The sequence below is a fragment of the Muscardinus avellanarius genome, assembly GCF_963383645.1.
Source record: "Muscardinus avellanarius genome assembly, chromosome: 16".
In the NCBI taxonomy this organism is placed as follows: domain Eukaryota; kingdom Metazoa; phylum Chordata; class Mammalia; order Rodentia; family Gliridae; genus Muscardinus; species Muscardinus avellanarius.
Window position 1 is genome coordinate 4,132,652 of NC_137802.1, and position 17,848 is coordinate 4,150,499.

General features: G+C 65.6%; 1 protein-coding gene across 2 annotated transcripts in view; it reads right to left on the bottom strand.

Annotated features, from left to right (window-relative positions):
• Positions 1 to 363: 363 nt before the first annotated feature.
• Positions 364 to 17,848, bottom strand: part of NFIC (nuclear factor I C) — a gene marked incomplete at both ends in the record, with an annotated part of 44,498 nt that continues 27,013 nt past the window's right edge. For both annotated transcript variants that reach the window (XM_080712179.1, XM_080712180.1), the window contains 7 exons: positions 364 to 414; positions 3,522 to 3,706; positions 4,698 to 4,823; positions 7,265 to 7,389; positions 8,307 to 8,430; positions 8,788 to 8,862; positions 11,243 to 11,314. In XM_080712179.1, the coding sequence (XP_080568305.1) occupies positions 364 to 414; positions 3,522 to 3,706; positions 4,698 to 4,823; positions 7,265 to 7,389; positions 8,307 to 8,430; positions 8,788 to 8,862; positions 11,243 to 11,314 (758 nt within the window). The remainder of the gene's footprint in view (positions 415 to 3,521; positions 3,707 to 4,697; positions 4,824 to 7,264; positions 7,390 to 8,306; positions 8,431 to 8,787; positions 8,863 to 11,242; positions 11,315 to 17,848) is intronic.

Genomic DNA, 17,848 nt, shown 5'->3' on the forward strand with positions numbered 1-17,848 from the left:
GGCGTCCTCGCCCACTCTGCTGGGCCGGGGGCCTGACAACCTGCCCCCCGAAAGGACGGAACGGAGGTGGGTGGCCGGCTGGCGTGCTGTGTGACCCCGGGCGAGTCCTGGCCTCTCTGGTCAGCAGGGGCGCGTCCCTGGGCCTGGGGTGGCCTCAGAGGCCGGGGGGGGGGTCATCCCTGGGCCTGGGGTGGCCTCAGAGGCCGGGGAGGGGTCATCGGCTGTGCCCTGAGCCTGGGGGGCAGCCAGCGTGGGCGCGAGGCCCTGGCGGGAGTGGGAGGCCGCGCAGCCCCGGCCCGCCCGCCCCGAGTCGGCCTGGCGGCCCCTACCTGGACTGATCAAGGCCCGCGGGCTCCCTTGGTCTCAGTCCCACATAGGCACGGTTTGCAGGGGGCGTGCCGGGCGGAGCGCGGGCTGCGGGAGAGAGACCAGAGCCCGTTAGCGAGGGCGCCCAGGTGCTGGGCGCGGGGTCCCTGGCTCCTGGGGGCCCTGGGGTCACCGCCGAGGCTGCGGGGGGCAGAGGGTGCCCGCCGCGCAGCGCGCACCATCGAGGGCGCTTTGTTGATGAATCCTCCTCCGGGAGGGGGAGCCGGGGCCGGGACCGCCGGGCGCAGGGCCCGGGTGCCAAGGGGAAGGGGGCGGGCGGGGGCCCCATGTCCCCCGCGTCTGGGGGGTGCCCTGCGCTTTTTTTCCAGTATTGAGGATGGAACTTGGGACAGTCTACCTCCAAGCTACCCTCTCCCCAGCCCTTTTTATTTACTTATTTATTGATTTGCAGTACCAGGGATGGAACCCAGGGATATTCTACCTCCAAGCTATACCCCCAGCCCTACTATTTATTTATTTATTATTTATTTTTAGTGGTACTGGGAGTGGAACACAGGGGCTTTTCTACCTCCCGGCTACACTCCCAGACCTATTTTATACTTTTTTTAAAATTTGGAAACAGGGTCTCCTAAGGCAGCTGAGGCTGGCTTCGAACCTGCGCGATCCACCTGTCTCTGCCTCCCAAGCACGGGGATGACAAGCGTGCGCCACCACGCCCGGCTTGTTTCTTTATTTTGCGGTAACAGGGGATTGAACCCAGAGGAATTCTACCTCTGAGCTATACACCCAGACCTATTTTTTATTCTCTTTTTTTTTTTTCGGGTCTGGGGATGGAACCCAGGGGCATTCGACCTCCAAGCTACACCCCCTGCCCTATTTTTTATTCTTTATTTTCAAACAGGGTCCATTTAAGTAGCTGAGGCTGTCCGCGAATCACAATCCTCGGATCTCAGCCTCCGGGATGCTGGGATGACAAGCGTGCGCCACCACGCCTGGCTTGCTTATTTATTTATTTGTTTGTTTGTTGATTTATTTGCAGCGCTGTGGCCAAGCCCAGGGCGGCCTCTTGTGCTAAGTGAGAGCTAACCGCTGACCTGGGGCCTGAGTTCCGAGGACCCGGCCCCCCCCAGCTCCTATCATGATGAGCCGCTCACAGCCGGCTCGGGACCTTCCCACCCCCCATCTGTCTCCTGCTGGGCCCCACGGCCGCCATGGAGGCCCCGTGGCAAACTCATCTGGTGGCTGAGGAGACAGAGGCTCAGAGAGGGCAGGCACTGCCGGGGGCCACACAGGAGCGGCCGCCATGGGGGATGCACTCTGGGGGGGGCGGGCGTGAGGAGGGGGCGCTGGCTGTGGGGAGGAGACCCCCGCAGGCCCCTGCTGCCCGTGAGAGGTCTCATCTTGGGTGTGGGGAGGGCGCGGGCGGAGGAGCTGGGCAGGGCGGCTTCAGAGATGGCTGCCCTCGGTGGACGGTGGGGCGGGACGCGGGGCTTGGGGAGCCTGGAGGAGCGCAGCCAGGGGGGGTCCTGTCGCAGCCATTCCAGAGTGAAGACCCGCGGGTGGGGGCAGGCTGGGAGGTGGGCGGGGCGCGGCTCGCAGCCCCAAGGGGTTTTTTTTTGGGCGGTGTTTGGGATGGAACCCAGGGGCATTCGATCTCTGAACTACACCCCTGCCCTATTCTTTATTCTTTATTTTCAAACAGGGTCTCCCTGAGTTGCCGAGGGCCTCACTAAGCAGCTGAGGCTGGCCGCGAACCGCGATCCTCCGGTCTCAGCCCCCAGAACGCGGGGATGACGAGCGTGCGCCCCGCGCCCGGCTCCCAGAGGTACAGTTGTATGAAAAAGCCCCATGTTAACCTGGAACCGATTCCTGGCTGGCTGGCGTTTGGGGGCAGTAAAGAGCTGGGGGACTCTTTACTGGGGGCGCTTGGCTGCCATTTTGGGGTTCAAGGGGCCGAGAGGGCACGGGGCTTCCCAGGCTGCCAGGCTGGCACCCTTGGCCGGCGGCGTGGTCCCCTGTCCCTGGCCTGCGGGCACCCGGCTGGAGACACCCCGGATGTGGCGGCGGTGGGGGTGGCGGTGGGTTTGGGGCAGGGGAGGTGCTGGCCAAGGGGTCTGGGCGGGAAGGTGGCAACTGGACCATCTGAGTGAGGGGTCGGCTTCCGTGTACCCGGGAGGAAGGAGCAGCAGACGAGTGGCGAAGGGCCGGCTCCTCCTGCGTGGGGAGCGGCCAGGCTGCCGGGGCGAGGGACCTTGGGTCGCCACGTGTGTGGGGCCGCCTGAGCCCTGGGTATTCCGGGGGCCCCGTACCCGAACCCCCCTTTTTTTTTTTTGCAGTACTGGGGATGGAACCCGGGGGCATTCTACCTCCGAGCTACACCCCAGCCCTATTTTTTATTCTTTAATTTACAACAGGGGCTCACTGAGTAGCTGAGGCTGACCGCGAACCGCGATCCTCCTGTCTCAGCCTCCCGAATGCTGACAAGCGTGCGCCCCCACGCCTGGATCTTTATCTTTTTAATTCTGAAACAGGGTCTTGCTAAGTTGCTGGCCTCCGATCCGGGATTCTCCTGTCTCAGCCTCCCAAGAACTAAGATTAAGGGCCCGTGCCACCAGGCCCCGCTGGCCCTTTTAAACCTTGTATCTACCTGACGTGCTGGGGCTGGAACCCAGGGGCCTTCTACCTCTCAGCGATACCCCCAGCCCTATTTTTAATTTTCATTTTGAAACAGGGTCTTGCTAAGTTGCTGAGGATGGCCTCAAACCTGCAATCCTCCGGTCTCAGCCTCCCCAGTACTGGGATACAGGCGTGCGCTATCATGCCTGGTTAGACTTTTTTTTTTTTTGCGGGTCTGGGGATGGAACCCAGGGGCATTCTCCCTCTGAGCTCCACCCCCTGCCCTATTTTTTATTCTTTATTTTGAAACCGGGTCTCACTGAGTGGCCGAGGGCCTCACTAAGTAGCTGAGGCTGGCCTCGAACTGCGATCCTGCGGTCTCAGCCTCCCGGATGCCGGGATGACAAGCGTGCGCCACCACGCCCGGCAAGCCCCGGGCCCCTCTTGTCCTCTAAGCAGCAGTAACACCAGCATCTGGAGAAGTCCGGGTCCTGCCAGCCTGACCCGAGAGGCCGAGCGCCACGGACACGTTCTGCAGCGAGGCCGCACGCCGAGGCCGCCGCGCCTGGGCCACTCACCGGTGCGGGCTGCTGGCTGGCCGGGTCGCAGGCCAGCGAGACCAGGTCTTTGAGCGGGTCCTGCGGGTTGAGATGAGGCGGGTAGCGGATGGCCGTGTGGGGGAAGTAGGTGGAGGCGGTCTGGGGCAGGATGGACGTGGTGGGGAAGTGCAGGGCGGAGGACGGGTGAGGGCTCCGGGCGATCCCTGCGCGGGGGGAGAGAGAGAGAGAGGGAGGGAGGGAGGGAGAGCACGGTGGTCAGCACGCAGGGCGCCCTGGGCCCGCCCGTGCGGGACGGGGACAGTCAGAACAGGTAGAGACGCTGGGACAGCGGCTAGAACCCAGCGCCACGCTGCCCAAGCCACATCCCCAGCCCTTTTGATTGATTATTTATTATTTTTATTTTTTTGTGAGTGTAGGTACTGGGGATGGAACCCAGGGGCATTCTACCTCCAAGTGACACCCCCTGCCCTATTCTTTTTTTATTCCTTATTTTGAAACAGGGCCTCACTAAGTAGCCGAGGCTGCCCGCGATCCTCCGGTCTCAGCCTCCCCAATGCTGGGATGACGAGCGTGTGCCACCGCGCCTGGCTTATTATTATTTACTTTTATTTTTGTGGTGCTGGGGATGGACCCCATGGGCATTCTACCTCTGAGCTATACTCCCAGCCCAATTTTTTTATTCTTTTATTTTGAAACAGGGTCTCACTGAGTTGCTGAGAGCCTCACTAAGTAGCTAACGCTGGCTTCAAACCTGTGTGATCCTCCTGTCTCAGCCTCCCAAGTACTGGGATTATAGGTATGCGCCACCGCGCCGGCTTTCTTTTCTTTTTTTTTTTTTTTTTTTGTGGTACTGGGGTGGAACTCAGAGGCTTTCTACCTCCGGGCTATACTCCCAGACCTATTTTATACTTTATTTGGAAACAGGGTCTCACTAAGTAGCTGAGGCTGGCTTCGAACCCGTGCGATCCTCCTGTCTCAGCCTCCCGAGCGTGGGGATGACCGGTGCGCGCCCACGCCCGCCCGGCTCCTGACTCTGTCGGGGTGTGAGGTCTCCACCCAAGCCCCAGGCTCCCCTCCTACCGGCAGGAAACCTGAGGCCCCAGGGGACCAAGTCCGGGCGGTGCTGGGGTGCTGGCGCTGGGACGAGCGTGCGGCCGCTGCCCAGGCTGGACCCGGGGTGCGGGCCCGACTCACCGCTGTGCACGGCGATGACGGGCCGGTGGTGCTGGGTGAAGCTGGACAGGCGCGGCGAGTCCTGGGGGGACGGGCTGTTGAAGGGCGACTTGTCCATCTCCGTCTTCTTCACCGGGGACGAGATGCCTGCGGGGAGGGCGGCGGACGTCAGGGGGCCTCCCTACGGCAGCACCCCACCTCCGCCCTCCTAGAGGTCACTGGGGAATGACCCCCCCAGGGCGAGTGCGCGGAGGCCCCTGAGAGGCGTCCACAGGCGGAGGGGCCCTGTGCTGATCACGCCCAACACCGGGTCCAGTCCCTGCTCACGCAGACACCATGACACCCCCCTCGGCAGCCCCCCTCGCCTTGGGATTGCGCTCCGTCCTCCCTCCGTCCTCCCACTGGGCACTACGTGTGATTCTGTCCCCGGCCGTGCGGCAGCAGCAGGACCCTGGGGCGCAGAAGCGGGGAGCACACGTGTGAGGAGGGAGGACTGGCTCTTAGAGCTCACGGGAGGACTCCCTGAAACAGCTGGGATGGGGGTAGCCAGGCGTGGACCTCTCCCCACGGGCCTCTGGGGCTTCCTGAGACGGCCCGCGGGAGCCAGCGCAGTGCGGGAGGGAGGGAGGGCACCGGCCGGGGCTCCTGGCACGCTCCCTGTCCCCGTGTGCCCGGCAGCCTGCCCGTGCTCCCTGCGCACACCCACCACGGGCTCCCAACGTCCCACCTGCACACACGTGTGTGTATCCCTGCTTGACCACGGAGTCTTTATTTTATTTTTTGAGGTCCTGGGGATGGAACCCAGGAACATTCTTCCTCTGAGCTACACCCCCAGCCCTATATTTTATTTATTTATTTATTTATTTGCGGGTCTGGGGATGGAATCAGGGACATTCGAGCTCCAAGCTATACCCCCCGCCCTATTTTTTATTCTTTTTTATTTTGAAAAAGGGTCTCACTGAGTTGCAGAGGGCCTCACTAAGTAGCCGAGGCTGTCCGTGAACCGCGATCCTCCTGTCCCAGCCTCCCGAATGCTGGGATGACAAGCGTGCGCCCCGCGCCCAGCTTCCTCGTCTTTATTTAATGAGCCCGGTGGCCCCGTCTGAGCGCCCTCTGCTCTACGCACAAGCCCGTTTCCCCCGGGGCAGCCGGCCAGTGGCCGGGGTCACGTCCACTAGCCGTGACTCAGACCCCCTCTGTCACTGCCCGGCCGGGGGCTGAGGGGCCAGGTCCTCCTCCAGTGGGGCGCCCTGGGCATTGTGGGGTGCTGAGCAGAGTCTCAGGCCAGCGCCTCCCCCAGTCATGATGGCCACACTCTTCCCAGCCCGGCCTGGGCTTCCCTGGGGCTTCCCTGGGGCGGCGTCGCCCAGGTGACGGCCTCGGCCTCCGCCTCCTAGCTTCTGGTCTAGACGACTCCCAATTATCGGCCTATTCAGGCGGCTAAGCTGATTAGGCCGCGTCTCTGCCTCCTCTGGCCCCCATGGGTCTTTGGGGACCCAGCGGCGCCTCCCAGAACCCCAGGGCTCCTCTCTGCAAGCCAGGCACCTTTCAGATCGCCATCAACCGACGCCAGGGCAGTTGTAGGAGAACCCTGAACCCGCGCTTGGGAGGCGGAGACAGGAAGATCTCGCAGGTTCGAAGCCAGCCACGCTGGCTTAAGAGACCCTGTTTCCAAATTAAAAAAAAAAAAAAAAAAAAAAAGTATAAAATAGGTCTGGGAGTGTAGCCCAGAGGTAGAAGGGTTTCCAGGAACCCGGGTACTACCAAAAAAATAAATTAATTAATTAAATAAATAAATAAATAAATAAATCTGGGGATCGAACCCAGAGGCACTGGACCTCTAAAACTACACCCCCAGGCCTGTATCTTTTTTATTTTTCTGAAACGGGGTCTCACTGAGGTGTGGAGGGCCTCACGAGGTTGCTGAGCCTGGCCACATACCTGCCATCCTCCGGTCTCAGCCTCCCAAGTACCAGGATTAAAAAAGGCCAGCCCTCTGGGTGCAGGGGACGCGAGGTGCCTCGGTTAATGGAACCCCACAACACTCCTCTAAGGGGGTCCTGCGGGCATTAATGTCAATAGCCCATTTTACGGAGGAAGAAACAGAGGCCGGGGTCCCCGGGCCGGCCCGGGGCGGGACCACAAGGGAAAGGGATCCCGTCGCTGAAAATGGGGCAGCGATGGCGCTGCTGACCCCACAGACCGCGAGTCCCCGAGCAAGTCCACTTGAGAGGCCGCTGAGAAGAGCGACAAGGCACCGTCTCCCCGGAAAAGGGGCTTGTGTGAAGAGATGGAGCCAGCAGCAGCACCGGGCCGGCCGGAACCGCCGGAGTCGAAGGCGGCGCCCGGAGGACCCCGACTCCGGCCGGCGGCCCAGTCAAACGCCGCGCGGCCTCGGCGGAACCCAAGAGCCGCGAGCGAGCGCGAGCCCGGACGGTTCACGTCACGCGCGCGGCGGGGGGGACTACAACTCCCAGGAGGCCCCGCGGCGCCAAGCCAGCTACTAGCCCCCGGCGCCCGCGCGGTGCCTGCCGGGATGCGTAGTCCCCGCGGCCGGAGGGCGGGCCCGCGCTCGCCGCCAGCCCCACCTCCTTCCATGTCTTCCGTCCAGTTGCGACTGCTACCCGTGGGAGAGCTGGGCGAAGTGTAGTAGTCGCCGCCGGGGCTCGTGTCCACGTCCTCCTCCAGGGATCCCGACTTGTGCCGCTTGCTCCTACAGGGCGAGGCCAAGGGACGCCGTTACCATGGAGACGCAGGCGCGGGCTCCGGCTTCCGGTCCGCAGTGGGCGGGCCGAGGGAGGCGCTCTCGCGAGAAGTCGCGGGACCTGCAGCCCTCCCGCTCGGCCCGGTTTCCGGGCGCGCCTGCCTGGATGGGCACCTGGGCGGGGCGGGCCCCGGAGGGTGGGAGCCCATTCTACAGGTGGGGAAACCGAGGCACGCCACGGGAGGGGCTCAGGGGCCCCCCAGGGCTGGCTGGGCCCGTTGGGGGGTTGGTGCTGGGAATTGAACCCAGGGACATTCTACTTCTGAGTTACACCCCAGCCCGTTTAAAAAATTTATTTGTTTGTTTATTTATTATTTATTTTTGCGGTGCTGGGGATGGAACCCAGGGGCATTCGACCTCCAAGCGACACCCCCCCCAGCCCTATTTTTGTCTTCTTTATTTTTTCTTTATTTTTTTTTTAGTGGTACTGGGGTTCCTGGAAGCCCTTCTACCTCCGGGCTACACTCCCAGACCTATTTTTTATATTTTTGAAACAGGGTCTCTTACGCCAGCGCAAGTGGCTGGCTTCGAACCTGCGCCATCCCCCTGTCTCCGCCTCCCAAGCGCGGGGATGACAAGCGTGCCCACCACGCCCGGCTGTCTTCTTTATTTTGAAACAGGATCTTAGTTGCACAGGGCCTCGCTAAGCAGCAGAGGCCAGCCTCGAACATCAGCCCTCCTGTCCCGGCCTCCAGAGTGCTGGGCGGGCCTGCGTGCGCGCCCACGCCCGCTCTGGCTAGGTGGGGTTTTAAGGGATGAGCAGGAGTTCCTTGGCCCGGGTGGGATGTGAAAGCGGGTGCCAGGGGCCGGCTGGGCAGCGGAGGGGGGCGGGCTGGGGAGGGAGGCCCTGGCAGGCGCGGACGTACCCGCTGGAGGAGGTGCTGGGTAAGGTCCTTCTGATGCCCGTGCTGGCCGGGTTCAGGTCGTACGCCAGGTGCCCCTGCAGCTCTCCCAGAGAGAAATTAGGTCCCGTTCCGGTCACCACAGGCGCTGCGGACCGAAAGACAGGGGCGTGAGCCAGGCCGCGCCCGGGCCTGCCGCTGCCCCAGGGGGAAGATGGCGGGAGGGCCTCGGAGGGCCCACGCGGGCAGCCCCCTCATTTGCTGGGAACCCGTCTTCTACGGGTCCAGGGCTGATGCGGGGGGACCGGGTGTCGCCGCGAGGCACGGGGAGACAGCCAGGGCCGGCGTGGCGGGCCAGGGCGCAGGCTGGGCCGACCCCAAACCTCCTGGGGGTGGGATTCAAGACAGAGGGCCCCGGGAGGCGCGGGGTCCCCCAAACCCACAGGGAGGGCAAACGTGCGGGATGGCGGGGTCCCTGGGTAGGAGGGGCCGCGGGGACACTCACTCCGGGACACCTGGATGAGCTCGGTGACGCTGAACACGCCGGAGGTGATAAAGCTCTCCTGGAAGTCAGTCGTGTCTGGAACGGAGCGGGGGGCGGCGGGGTCAGCGGCGGGGGCTTCGGCCTGGCCTCTCCCGCCCCAGGCCGACCCGGTGGCCCCCGGTCCGGTGCGACGGTCCAGCCCCGACGCTCCCACGGGGCGCTCCCCTCGCCTGGGGGTCCCCGGACCCTCGCTAAAATGTCAGCTGGATTGGGGAGGCTGAGGCAGGAGGATCGCGGGTCGAGGCCAGCCTCAGCTACTTAGTGAGGCTCTCAGCAACTCAGTGAGACCCTACTTCCAAATAAAGTATAAAAAAGGTCTGGAGGTAGAAAAGCCCCTGGGTTCCACCCCCAGTACCACCAAAAACAAACAAACAAATAAATAAATAAATAGATAAATAAATAAATAAAGCGAGCTCAGGAAGCCGCGGTGAGGCCCTGGGGCGCGGCGCCGGCAGGGTGCTGGCTGGAGGGGCTGAGTCCCACTGGGTGCTGCACCGTGAGACTGTACAAGGTCCCGGTCAGGGTGGAGGAGGGGGAGGGAGGGAGGGGGACGGGGCCTCCGCCCCTTCGCGGGCCTCGCTGTTCCAATGGCGAGGGCAGCCGGTGCCAAGGCCCCGGGGTTGAAACAGGCCCGGTGTGGAGCGGGGGAAACTGGGGCCGGGGTCCCACGGGGGTGAGACCCTGGGGGATGCTGGGGACGGACAGTCCCCCCGGCCGCCCCAGCGCGGACGTCCGGCCAGTTACGGAGGCCCGGGGAGGCCAGGGCGGCGGCCGCGGCCAGGGGAAGCGTCCAGGCCGTTTCCTGCTGACCCGGGCGGCGGCGGCCCGGCCAGGGCTTCCTGTTTGCTGGCCGGGCTCGCCGGGATGGCCACCTTCCCTCCGCGGACGCCCAGGGCCTGGGGCCGGCTCCCGGGCTCCTCCCTCCCTCCACGCTCTGAGCACCTGCTGCGCGCCGGGCCCCCCTGGACACTGCAGGCGGCCGCCCGCCCGCCGCGCCTCAGGGATCACAAGTTCGAGGTCAGCCCGGGTGACTGGACAAGGCCTCGTCCCAAAATAAAAATAAAAATAAGCCGGGCGTGGCGGCGGCGGGGCCTGTGATCCCGGCGCTTGGGAGGCGGAGACAGGGGGATCGCCAGCCGCGCTGGCTTCAGAGACCCTGTTTCCAAATAAAAATATAAAAAGAGGTCTGGGAGTGTAGCCCGGAGGTAGAAGGGTTTTCGGGAACCCCGGTACCACCAAGAATAATAATAAAAATAAAATAGAGCCGGGCGCGGTGGCGCACGCTCGTCATCCCGGCATTCGGAGGCTGAGACCGGAGGATCGCGGTTCGCCGACAGCCTCGGCTACTTAGCGAGGCCCTCGGCAACTCAGTGAGACCCGGCTTCAAAATAAAGAATAAAAAAAAATAGGGCGGGGGGTGTCGCTGGGAGGTAGATGCCCCTGGGGTCCACCCCAAACCCGCAAAACAATAAGCGGGGGGCGAGGAGCGCAGCCCAGACGCGCGCACGCAAAACCCGCGTCCTTGAGGAGGGTGTTCTCTGGGGGAAGACGAGTAAACAGCCACGTAATCTGAAAGCAGCTGAGGGGCAACCACTAACTCCCTCAGGAGGAGGCGGAAGGCGAGGCCGGCGGCGGCGGAGGCCGGGACGGGCGCTCTGGAGAGGGAGGGAGCAGTGAGCCGCCCGGCAGACAAAATAAACCGCACGTGCAAAGGCCCTGGGGCAGGACGGAGCCTGGGGTGCTGGGGGCAGTGGGCGGACAGTGTGGCTGGATGGGAGCGAGGGAGGTGGGCGGCGCGGCGCGGCGAATTCTCCCACCCCAGCACGCATCCGTTTCTCTCTCTCTCTCTCTCTCTCTCTCCTCCCCCCCCCCCCAGGGACATTCTACCTCCGAGTTCACCCCCGGCCCTGTTTTCTCTTCTTTTATTCTTAATTTTGAAACAGGGCCTAAGTTGCAGAGAGCCTAAGTAGCTGAGGCTGGCCTCCACCTACGCTCCTCCGGTCTCGGCCTGCCTTCCCTCCTTCCCTCCCTCCTTCCCTCCTTCCCTCCCTCCTTCCTTCCCTCCTTCCTTCCTTCCTTCCCTCCTTCCTTCCTCCCGGTGCTGGGGACGGAACCGGAGCCATCCTCCCTTCCAGCCACCCCAGCCCTTCTTATTTTTTTATTTTGAAACAAGGCCCTGCTAGGTTGCTGACAGCCTCAGCCGCGGAGGCCGCCCTCGCCTGCGATCCTCCCGTCTCAGCCTCCCAAGTGCGGGGATGACGGCGTGCGCCCCCGGGCGGCCGGCCCACGTTCATATTAAATGTCCGGGGTGGGCCGGGCCTCCCAGGGTCTCCCCGCGTCCAGAGCTGCCGGTTTCCTCAGGGCAGGACCCCCGCCCGGGCCCGGACCCCCACGCGGCCAGGCCGCGCCGACTCACCCAGCGTGATGGGCTTGCTGTCCTCCTGGTCGGAGCCCATCCCTGCCCGGGGGCTGCCGCTCTGCTCCGCGTCTGCAAACACAGGGAGACGCCGTGACCCCGGCCCGTGACCCCGGCCCGTGACCCCGGCCCTCACGAGGGCTCAACAGGCTCCGGCGCCCCGCCCTCCCTGCGCTTTACCTGTGACCGAGGGACTGTGCGCGCGGTACTGAGGACTGAGCCCCACCCCAGCCTCATCTTAGTTTTTACTGTTTATTTATTTATTTTGCGGTACTGCAGACGGAGCCCAGGGGCGTCGCACCCCCGAGCTCCCGCCCCGGCCTGGTTTTTTCTTCTTATTATTATTTATTTTGAAACAGGGAACTGGGCGCGGTGGCGCACGCTCGTCATCCCGGCATTCGGGAGGCCGAGGCGGGAGGATCGCGGTTCGCGGACAGCCTCGGCTACTTAGCGAGGCCCTCGGCTACTTAGCGAGGCCCGGTTTCAAAATAAAGAATAAAAAGTAGGGCTGGGGGTGGAGCTCGGAGGTCAAATGCCCCTGGGCTCCATCCCCAGTACCAAAGAAAGAAAAAAAGGAACAAAAATAAACAGGGCCTCACTAAGTAGCTGAGGCCGGCCTCGAACCTGTGCTCCTCCGGTCTCAGCCTCCCGAGTACCGGGATGGCCGGCGCGAGCCCCCACACTAAGGACGGCGATGAGTCCTGCTTCGCTGGTCTGTCTAATTGACAGACTGGGAGCTGAGGAGGGGCCGCGGGGTCCGGCCTCCTCCCCAGCCTCCTCCCCGGCCTCCCCTCGGCCTCTGCCCAGGGCCGGCCCAGCCTTGGGTCCTCGCTGGCCCTGCCGCGGCCCCCCCCCCTGGCTGCGGCTCCTCGCCCCCCCTCTCCCTGCGTCTTATCTAAAAATAACCGGCTCCTTGGCAGGGGAGGGAGGAGGGGAGGGAGGAGGGAGGAGGCCGCGGCAGCCAGACGCTGAGCTCAGCGATATGGCTGGGCAGCGCCGGCCCCTCCCGCCGCCTGGGGGACCCGGCGGGGACCACGCACGGCCAACCGGCCGGCCGACCCCAGGCCCCGACCACGCTGCCCCGTGGACAGAGCCCGGCGGCCGCGGCCGGGGACCCGCCGTCCTGGGCCTCAGTTTCTCCTCCTGCAAACGGCCCGATTGGGGCTCCAGCCATCGCGGGCAGCAGCGTCCGGCCCTGGCCAGGAGCCCGCCAGGGTGGGGAGCCGGTCACCCGGTGCTTGGGAGGCTGAGCCGGGAGGATCGCAGGTTCGAGGCCAGCCTCAGCTACTCAGTGAGGCCCGGTTTCAAAATCAAGAATGAAAACTAGGGCCGGGGTTTAATTCTAAGGCGGAGGCCCCTGGGTTCATCCCCAGGACTGCAAAAAGTAAGAATAAAAAAGGCAATAATCACGTCATGACGGGGGTTTCTGCAGCGCCGGGGCTTGAACCCGGGACGCTCTGCCTCCGAGCAACGCCCAGGCCTTTCTATCCTTATTTGACAACGCGGTCTCCTAAGTTGCCAGGCCGGCCTCCAGCTCGCAATCCTCCCGCCTCAGCCTCCTGAGTCAACGGGATTCTAGGCCTGGGCCACGGGCCGAGATCCTCCCATTTTAGGGTTTTATTTTTCTTTATTGTGGGTCTGGGGGCATCGACCTCCGAGCCGCACCCCCTGCCCTATTATTCATTCTCGATTTTGAGACTGGGCCTCGCTGATTCGCGGAGGCCTCGCTAAGTGGCCGAGGCTGCCCGCGAACCGCGATCCTCCCGCCTCGGCCTCCCCAACCCCGGGATGACGCGTGCGCCCGGGCGGGCCGCCGTCCCTGTCTGGATCTGTCTTTTCAGCTCCACAGCGACGGGCGCCCAGGTCTGTCCCGGGGTCAGTGACCCAGCGAGTCTCGGCACGGCGACCCCGTGCCTCAGTTTCCCGGACCCCGTGAGGAGCGCTGGGGCCGCTCGTCCTGGGCGCGGCCGGCCCCGGATGCTCTCCCGGGCGGCGGCCCCCCCCCCTGGCATCGGGCGCGTCCCCGGGAAGGGCGGACCTGCCCCTCTAGCCTCAGTTTCCCCGTCTGTAACCCGGGTGACCGCGGCCTCCTGAGCCTCGCCCGGGTCAGTCCGGTTGTGTGGAGAGGAGTCGGACCCAGGCGCAGCGCGTGGGGGCCGGTGCAGTTGGCAGATGGCATTCTGACATTTCAGAGCGGGCGGGGAGCGGACCCGGGCCTCGCTCTGCCCACAGCCGTGTCGGGCTCAGCGCTGCCCCAGGACCTTTGCACGGGCCCCAGCGCGGCCCGGAGCAGCCTCCCCTAGATGCCCGCGCGGTCCACGATGCCACGCTGGCGCCATCTCCCCGAGCCGCGCCGGCTCTCCCTTCCTGCCCGCGCGGCCTGGGCACCGGCCAGGGTCCCGGCCCCCGGCAACCTGGCCGCGGCGCCCACGTGACGCCGTGTAAGCAGAATCCCTGGGCGGGGGTACACGCTGTTCTTTCCTGTCCGTGGCCGTGGCCCGGAGCCCAATTCGTCGTCCCAGCTGGGGACAGAGGCGCCGCCGCCCCGCCCTTCCTCCGCCCCGGGAGCCGGGCCGAGCTCCACCCCATCCTACCCGCCAAGGAAGGGGCCACGCCACGCGGCCCTGGCGTGGTGACCCCAGCGGGGCCTGTGCTAAGGTCCTGGGGCAGGACCGGCCCTGGCCGTTTAGGGTCAGACAGAGCGGCCATCGGCTGCCATCCCCAGGCAGGAGGCCGAGACAGGAGGCCGGGGTTGGAGGCCACCTCGGCGCTTAGCGAGGCTCTCAGCTACTTTGTTTTTGTTTTTTGCGGGACCAGAGATGGAAACCCAGGAGCCCTGGACGGGCAAGCTGCACACCCGGCCCTATTTTTATTATTATTATTATTATTATTATTATTATTATTATTTTTGTGGTCCTGGGGATGGAACCCATTGGCTTTCTACCTCTGGGCTACACTCCCAGACCTATTTTATATTTTATTTGGAAACAGGGTCTCACTAAGTTGCCGAGAGCCTCACTAAGTAGCCGAGGCTGGCCTCGAACCCGCGCGATCCTCCCGTCTCAGCTTCCGGAGCGCGGGGATGACGAGCGTGCGCCACCGCGCCCGGCTTTTTTATTCTTTATTTTGAAACCGGGTCTCACTACGTAGCAGAGGCTGTCCTCGAACCACGACCCTCCGGTCTCAGCCTCCGGCAGGCCGGGATGGCGAGCATGGCCGCCGCACCGGCTCCACCTGTCTCACTAGTTCAAAGCGCCCCCCTGGCCTGGCCGCGGCCGCGGGGTCAGGTTGAATCCGCCTCCGGCCGCGGCCGCTCTGGGGCCCAGTTAAGACCTGGCGGCCTCAGGAGCGCGGCCTCCATCCAGCCCTGGCCGCGGCGCCGGCCCCGTTTATTTTCCAAGTAGAGCTGGGCTGCCATGCCGGCCCCGCCGCGGCCAGCGCCCTGCGCCCTGGGAGGCGACCCGCGGCCACAGCTCCTGCCCAGGAAGACACGCCGCCATCCCCGCCCCGCTGGCCGGGCTTCCAGCCGCCTGGAGGATTCCCCATCTCTAAATAGCCGAGAAAACCCCTCGGCCGGCCGAGCCGCCAGGCCCTGCTCGGCGCCCTCCTCCCTCCCTTCAAAGTATGCGCGGTGTCATCCCGGCGCCTGGGAGGCTGAGGCGGGAGGCTTGTCGGTTCGAGGCCGGCCTCGGCGACTCGGCGAGACCTTGTTTCAAAATAAAGAAAAAACAGGGCTGGGGGTGCAGCTCGGGGGCAGAATCGCCCCGGGGTCCATCGCGGCCCCTGCGGCCGCCCGGAGACCCCGGCTTCCCTCAGGCGGCCGTCCTGGGCGCCTGCTGTATACCAGGCTCCCGGCCGGCGCGGTGCGACCTCGGCTGTCGGCTCCGAGACGCTCCAGCCGCCCGGCCTTCCCCGGGGCGGCTTGAACAAATCAAACTGGAAAAAAAACAAAACAAACGGAGAGAGAGGGACGGACATTTTGGCGGCCTGGGCCCCGAGCCAGGGTGGGAATTCCGGCGGGACGGCCGCCCGGGGCTGCCCGGCCTCCCGGCCTCCCCGCCTCCTCCTTCCTGGCCCGCAGCTTGGCGCCCTCTCCCTGCGCCGCGGCTGGCGGCCTGGGCCCGAGCCAAGAGCCAGAGCCGGATCCGCCCGGGAGGCTCCGGCCCACACGCCGGGCCCAGGCCTCCATCGCCGGCCGGCCGTGACATCACCGCCAGGGCGGCCATTTTGTTGTTCCGGAGGCTTCTCTGGGCCGGGCGGCCATTTCAGGGCCCGGGGTCGCCCCTGGGCGGCGGCTCCGGCCCTCCCTGGCAAGAAAACACACGTCCCCCGAGCTCGGAGCCGGGTCGGGCGCCCGGGGCCTCTCTCGCCGCCCGGGGCCTCAGTTTCCCTGGACAGAGGCTGAGCGGCCGGTGTCCCTGAATTCGGAGCCTTGGGTGCTGGGCTTGGCAGAAGGGGAAACTGAGGCTGGAGGGGGCGGGGCTTGCCCCGTGTGCAAGGTCTCCCTCCCTCCTGTCTCCCAGCGCAGACGCCAGGCGCAGAGGGAGGGCGACGCCTGGCAACCCGACGGGCCTCCTGCTGGCCGGGGAGGGCGCGGGCCGGACCTCCACCCACCGAGATCCCTTCGGTGCTTGGGGGTCAGCCAGGGCCCTCTGCCGTTTGCGGGCTCCCCACTGACCAGGCCCTGGTGTCAGAGGGAGGGCCGTGGCGGGGAGCCTGGCCAAGGGTTGAGGGGTGGACGCTGGGGCTGGGGTTTTGACGTCTGCATAGGAGCCGGCCAGGCAGGACGGTGTGTAAAGATTACTGCCGGGCCCTGCTGGACCCTCGAGGGCGGGTGAGGCCCAGGGCAGGCCGCACAGCGCGATTAGGCCTGGGCGGAGGGGCCGGCCCCTCGTCGGGGAGGGAGAAGGGTCGATTTAGGAGGCCGCTCCTCCTGCCCCAGGGCCTTGGCACGGCTGTGCTCTGCCAGGAAGCCCCGCCTTCATCGTCCTGGCCCTGGCTCAGCTGCCCCTCCCCGGCCCCCTCCCTCTTGGCAGCTTTCTATCGCCCGCGTCCCGGGCGGCACACAGTAGGTGTTCACTCTCCGCCGGCCGCCCCGCTCGGTCCCTCCTGCAGCTCCAGAAGTTCCCCGTGGGGTTTTACCGCGGGGGAAACCGAGGCTGGGGCGGGGCCGGCACCTGCCCCGGGGTCCCGGGGGCGCAGGCGGCGAGGGCGGGACCCTCAGGAGGCCGCCTCCTTCACCCAGGATGGGGAAACTGAGGCTGGGGGGGAGCCGGCCGGGCGCGGGGCTCAGGGCCGCCGCGGTGCGCGGGCCCTTTAAGAGGCCCCCCCTTACGTAAGCGCCGCTTGCATAACGGGTTGCACAAGGGCGGGGCCGCTGGCAGGGGAGGGGGGGCTCCGGCTTCCGGCCGCGATAGGGAAACTGAGGCGGGGGGGGGGGGCATGCAGGCGGCGCTCCGTAAACGCGCCCGACACCGACCGCGGCCTTCTTAGGGGGCGCTGGGGGGGCCCGGGGGCTCCAAGCTGCGCCCCCAGCCCTCTTGTGTAACAAGGCCCGAGTCGCCCAGGCCGGCCTCGAACCCGCGGTCCTCCGGCCTCGGCCTCCCAGGCCCTGAGCCCGAGCCGTCCAGAGGGGAGGCTGGGCGGGGGGCGGGGAGCTGCCCTCGGGGGCCGCCAGCCCGTGCCCTCTGACCCGGGACGGGGCGCCGGGCAGAGACCCCGGGGCGGGCTGGGGGGGCTGCTCCAGCCAGTCGGGCGCGGGCCCTTTAAGGCAGTTCCCGCAGCTGCCTGTCCCGGGGTGACCCCGGGGGGCGGGGCCGGGACAGGGAGGACGGACAGACGGACAGACAGGGGTGGGGAGGAGCCGGGGCCGAGCCCCTGCCAGGCGCGGGCCAGACACCCGACACCCCGGCTGCCGCCCCCCCAGGGGACTCAGATGACCCCCCCCCTGCCCCCGCGCCCCGATGTGCACCCAGGACCCCAACGCGGGGACGTGGCCGGCGGAAGTGACAGCCGCGGCTCCAGCCCAGCTGCACCCCCAGCCCTAATTTATTTTTTATTCTTTTATTTTTTGCGGGTCTGGGGGCATCGAGCTCCACCCCCTGCCCTATGTTTTATTCTTTGAGACCGGGCCTCACTGAGCTGCAGAGGTCTGGCTGAGTAGCCGAGGCCGACCGCGAACCGCGAGCCTCCCGTCTCGGCCTCCCCGAGGCCGGGATGACGAGTGTGCGCCCCGCGCCCGGCCGCTCAGCCATCTTAAAACACTTTTGTGGCTCTGCTCCTGACCCGGCTGCGCTGGGCCGCGCCTAGGGGGTTCTAGAACCGACCGCGGCCCAGAGGCCCTGGCGGGGACCCTGGAGCCACGGGGCCCTGGAGTCCAGCACCTTCCTCCCGCTGGAGCCCCTGGTCCCCTCCCCGCCTCCGGGGCCGCGTCCACTCCCCAGCGCGCCTCCGAGTCTGTGGCCTCCGCCAAGAAACTTCAAAGTCAGAAGGACCCGGCGTGGGGCGCACGCTGTCACCCCAGCATCCGGGAGGCCGAGGCGGGAGGATCGCGGTTCCCGGACAGCCTCAGCTACTTAGCGAGGCCCTCGGCATCTCAGTGAGACC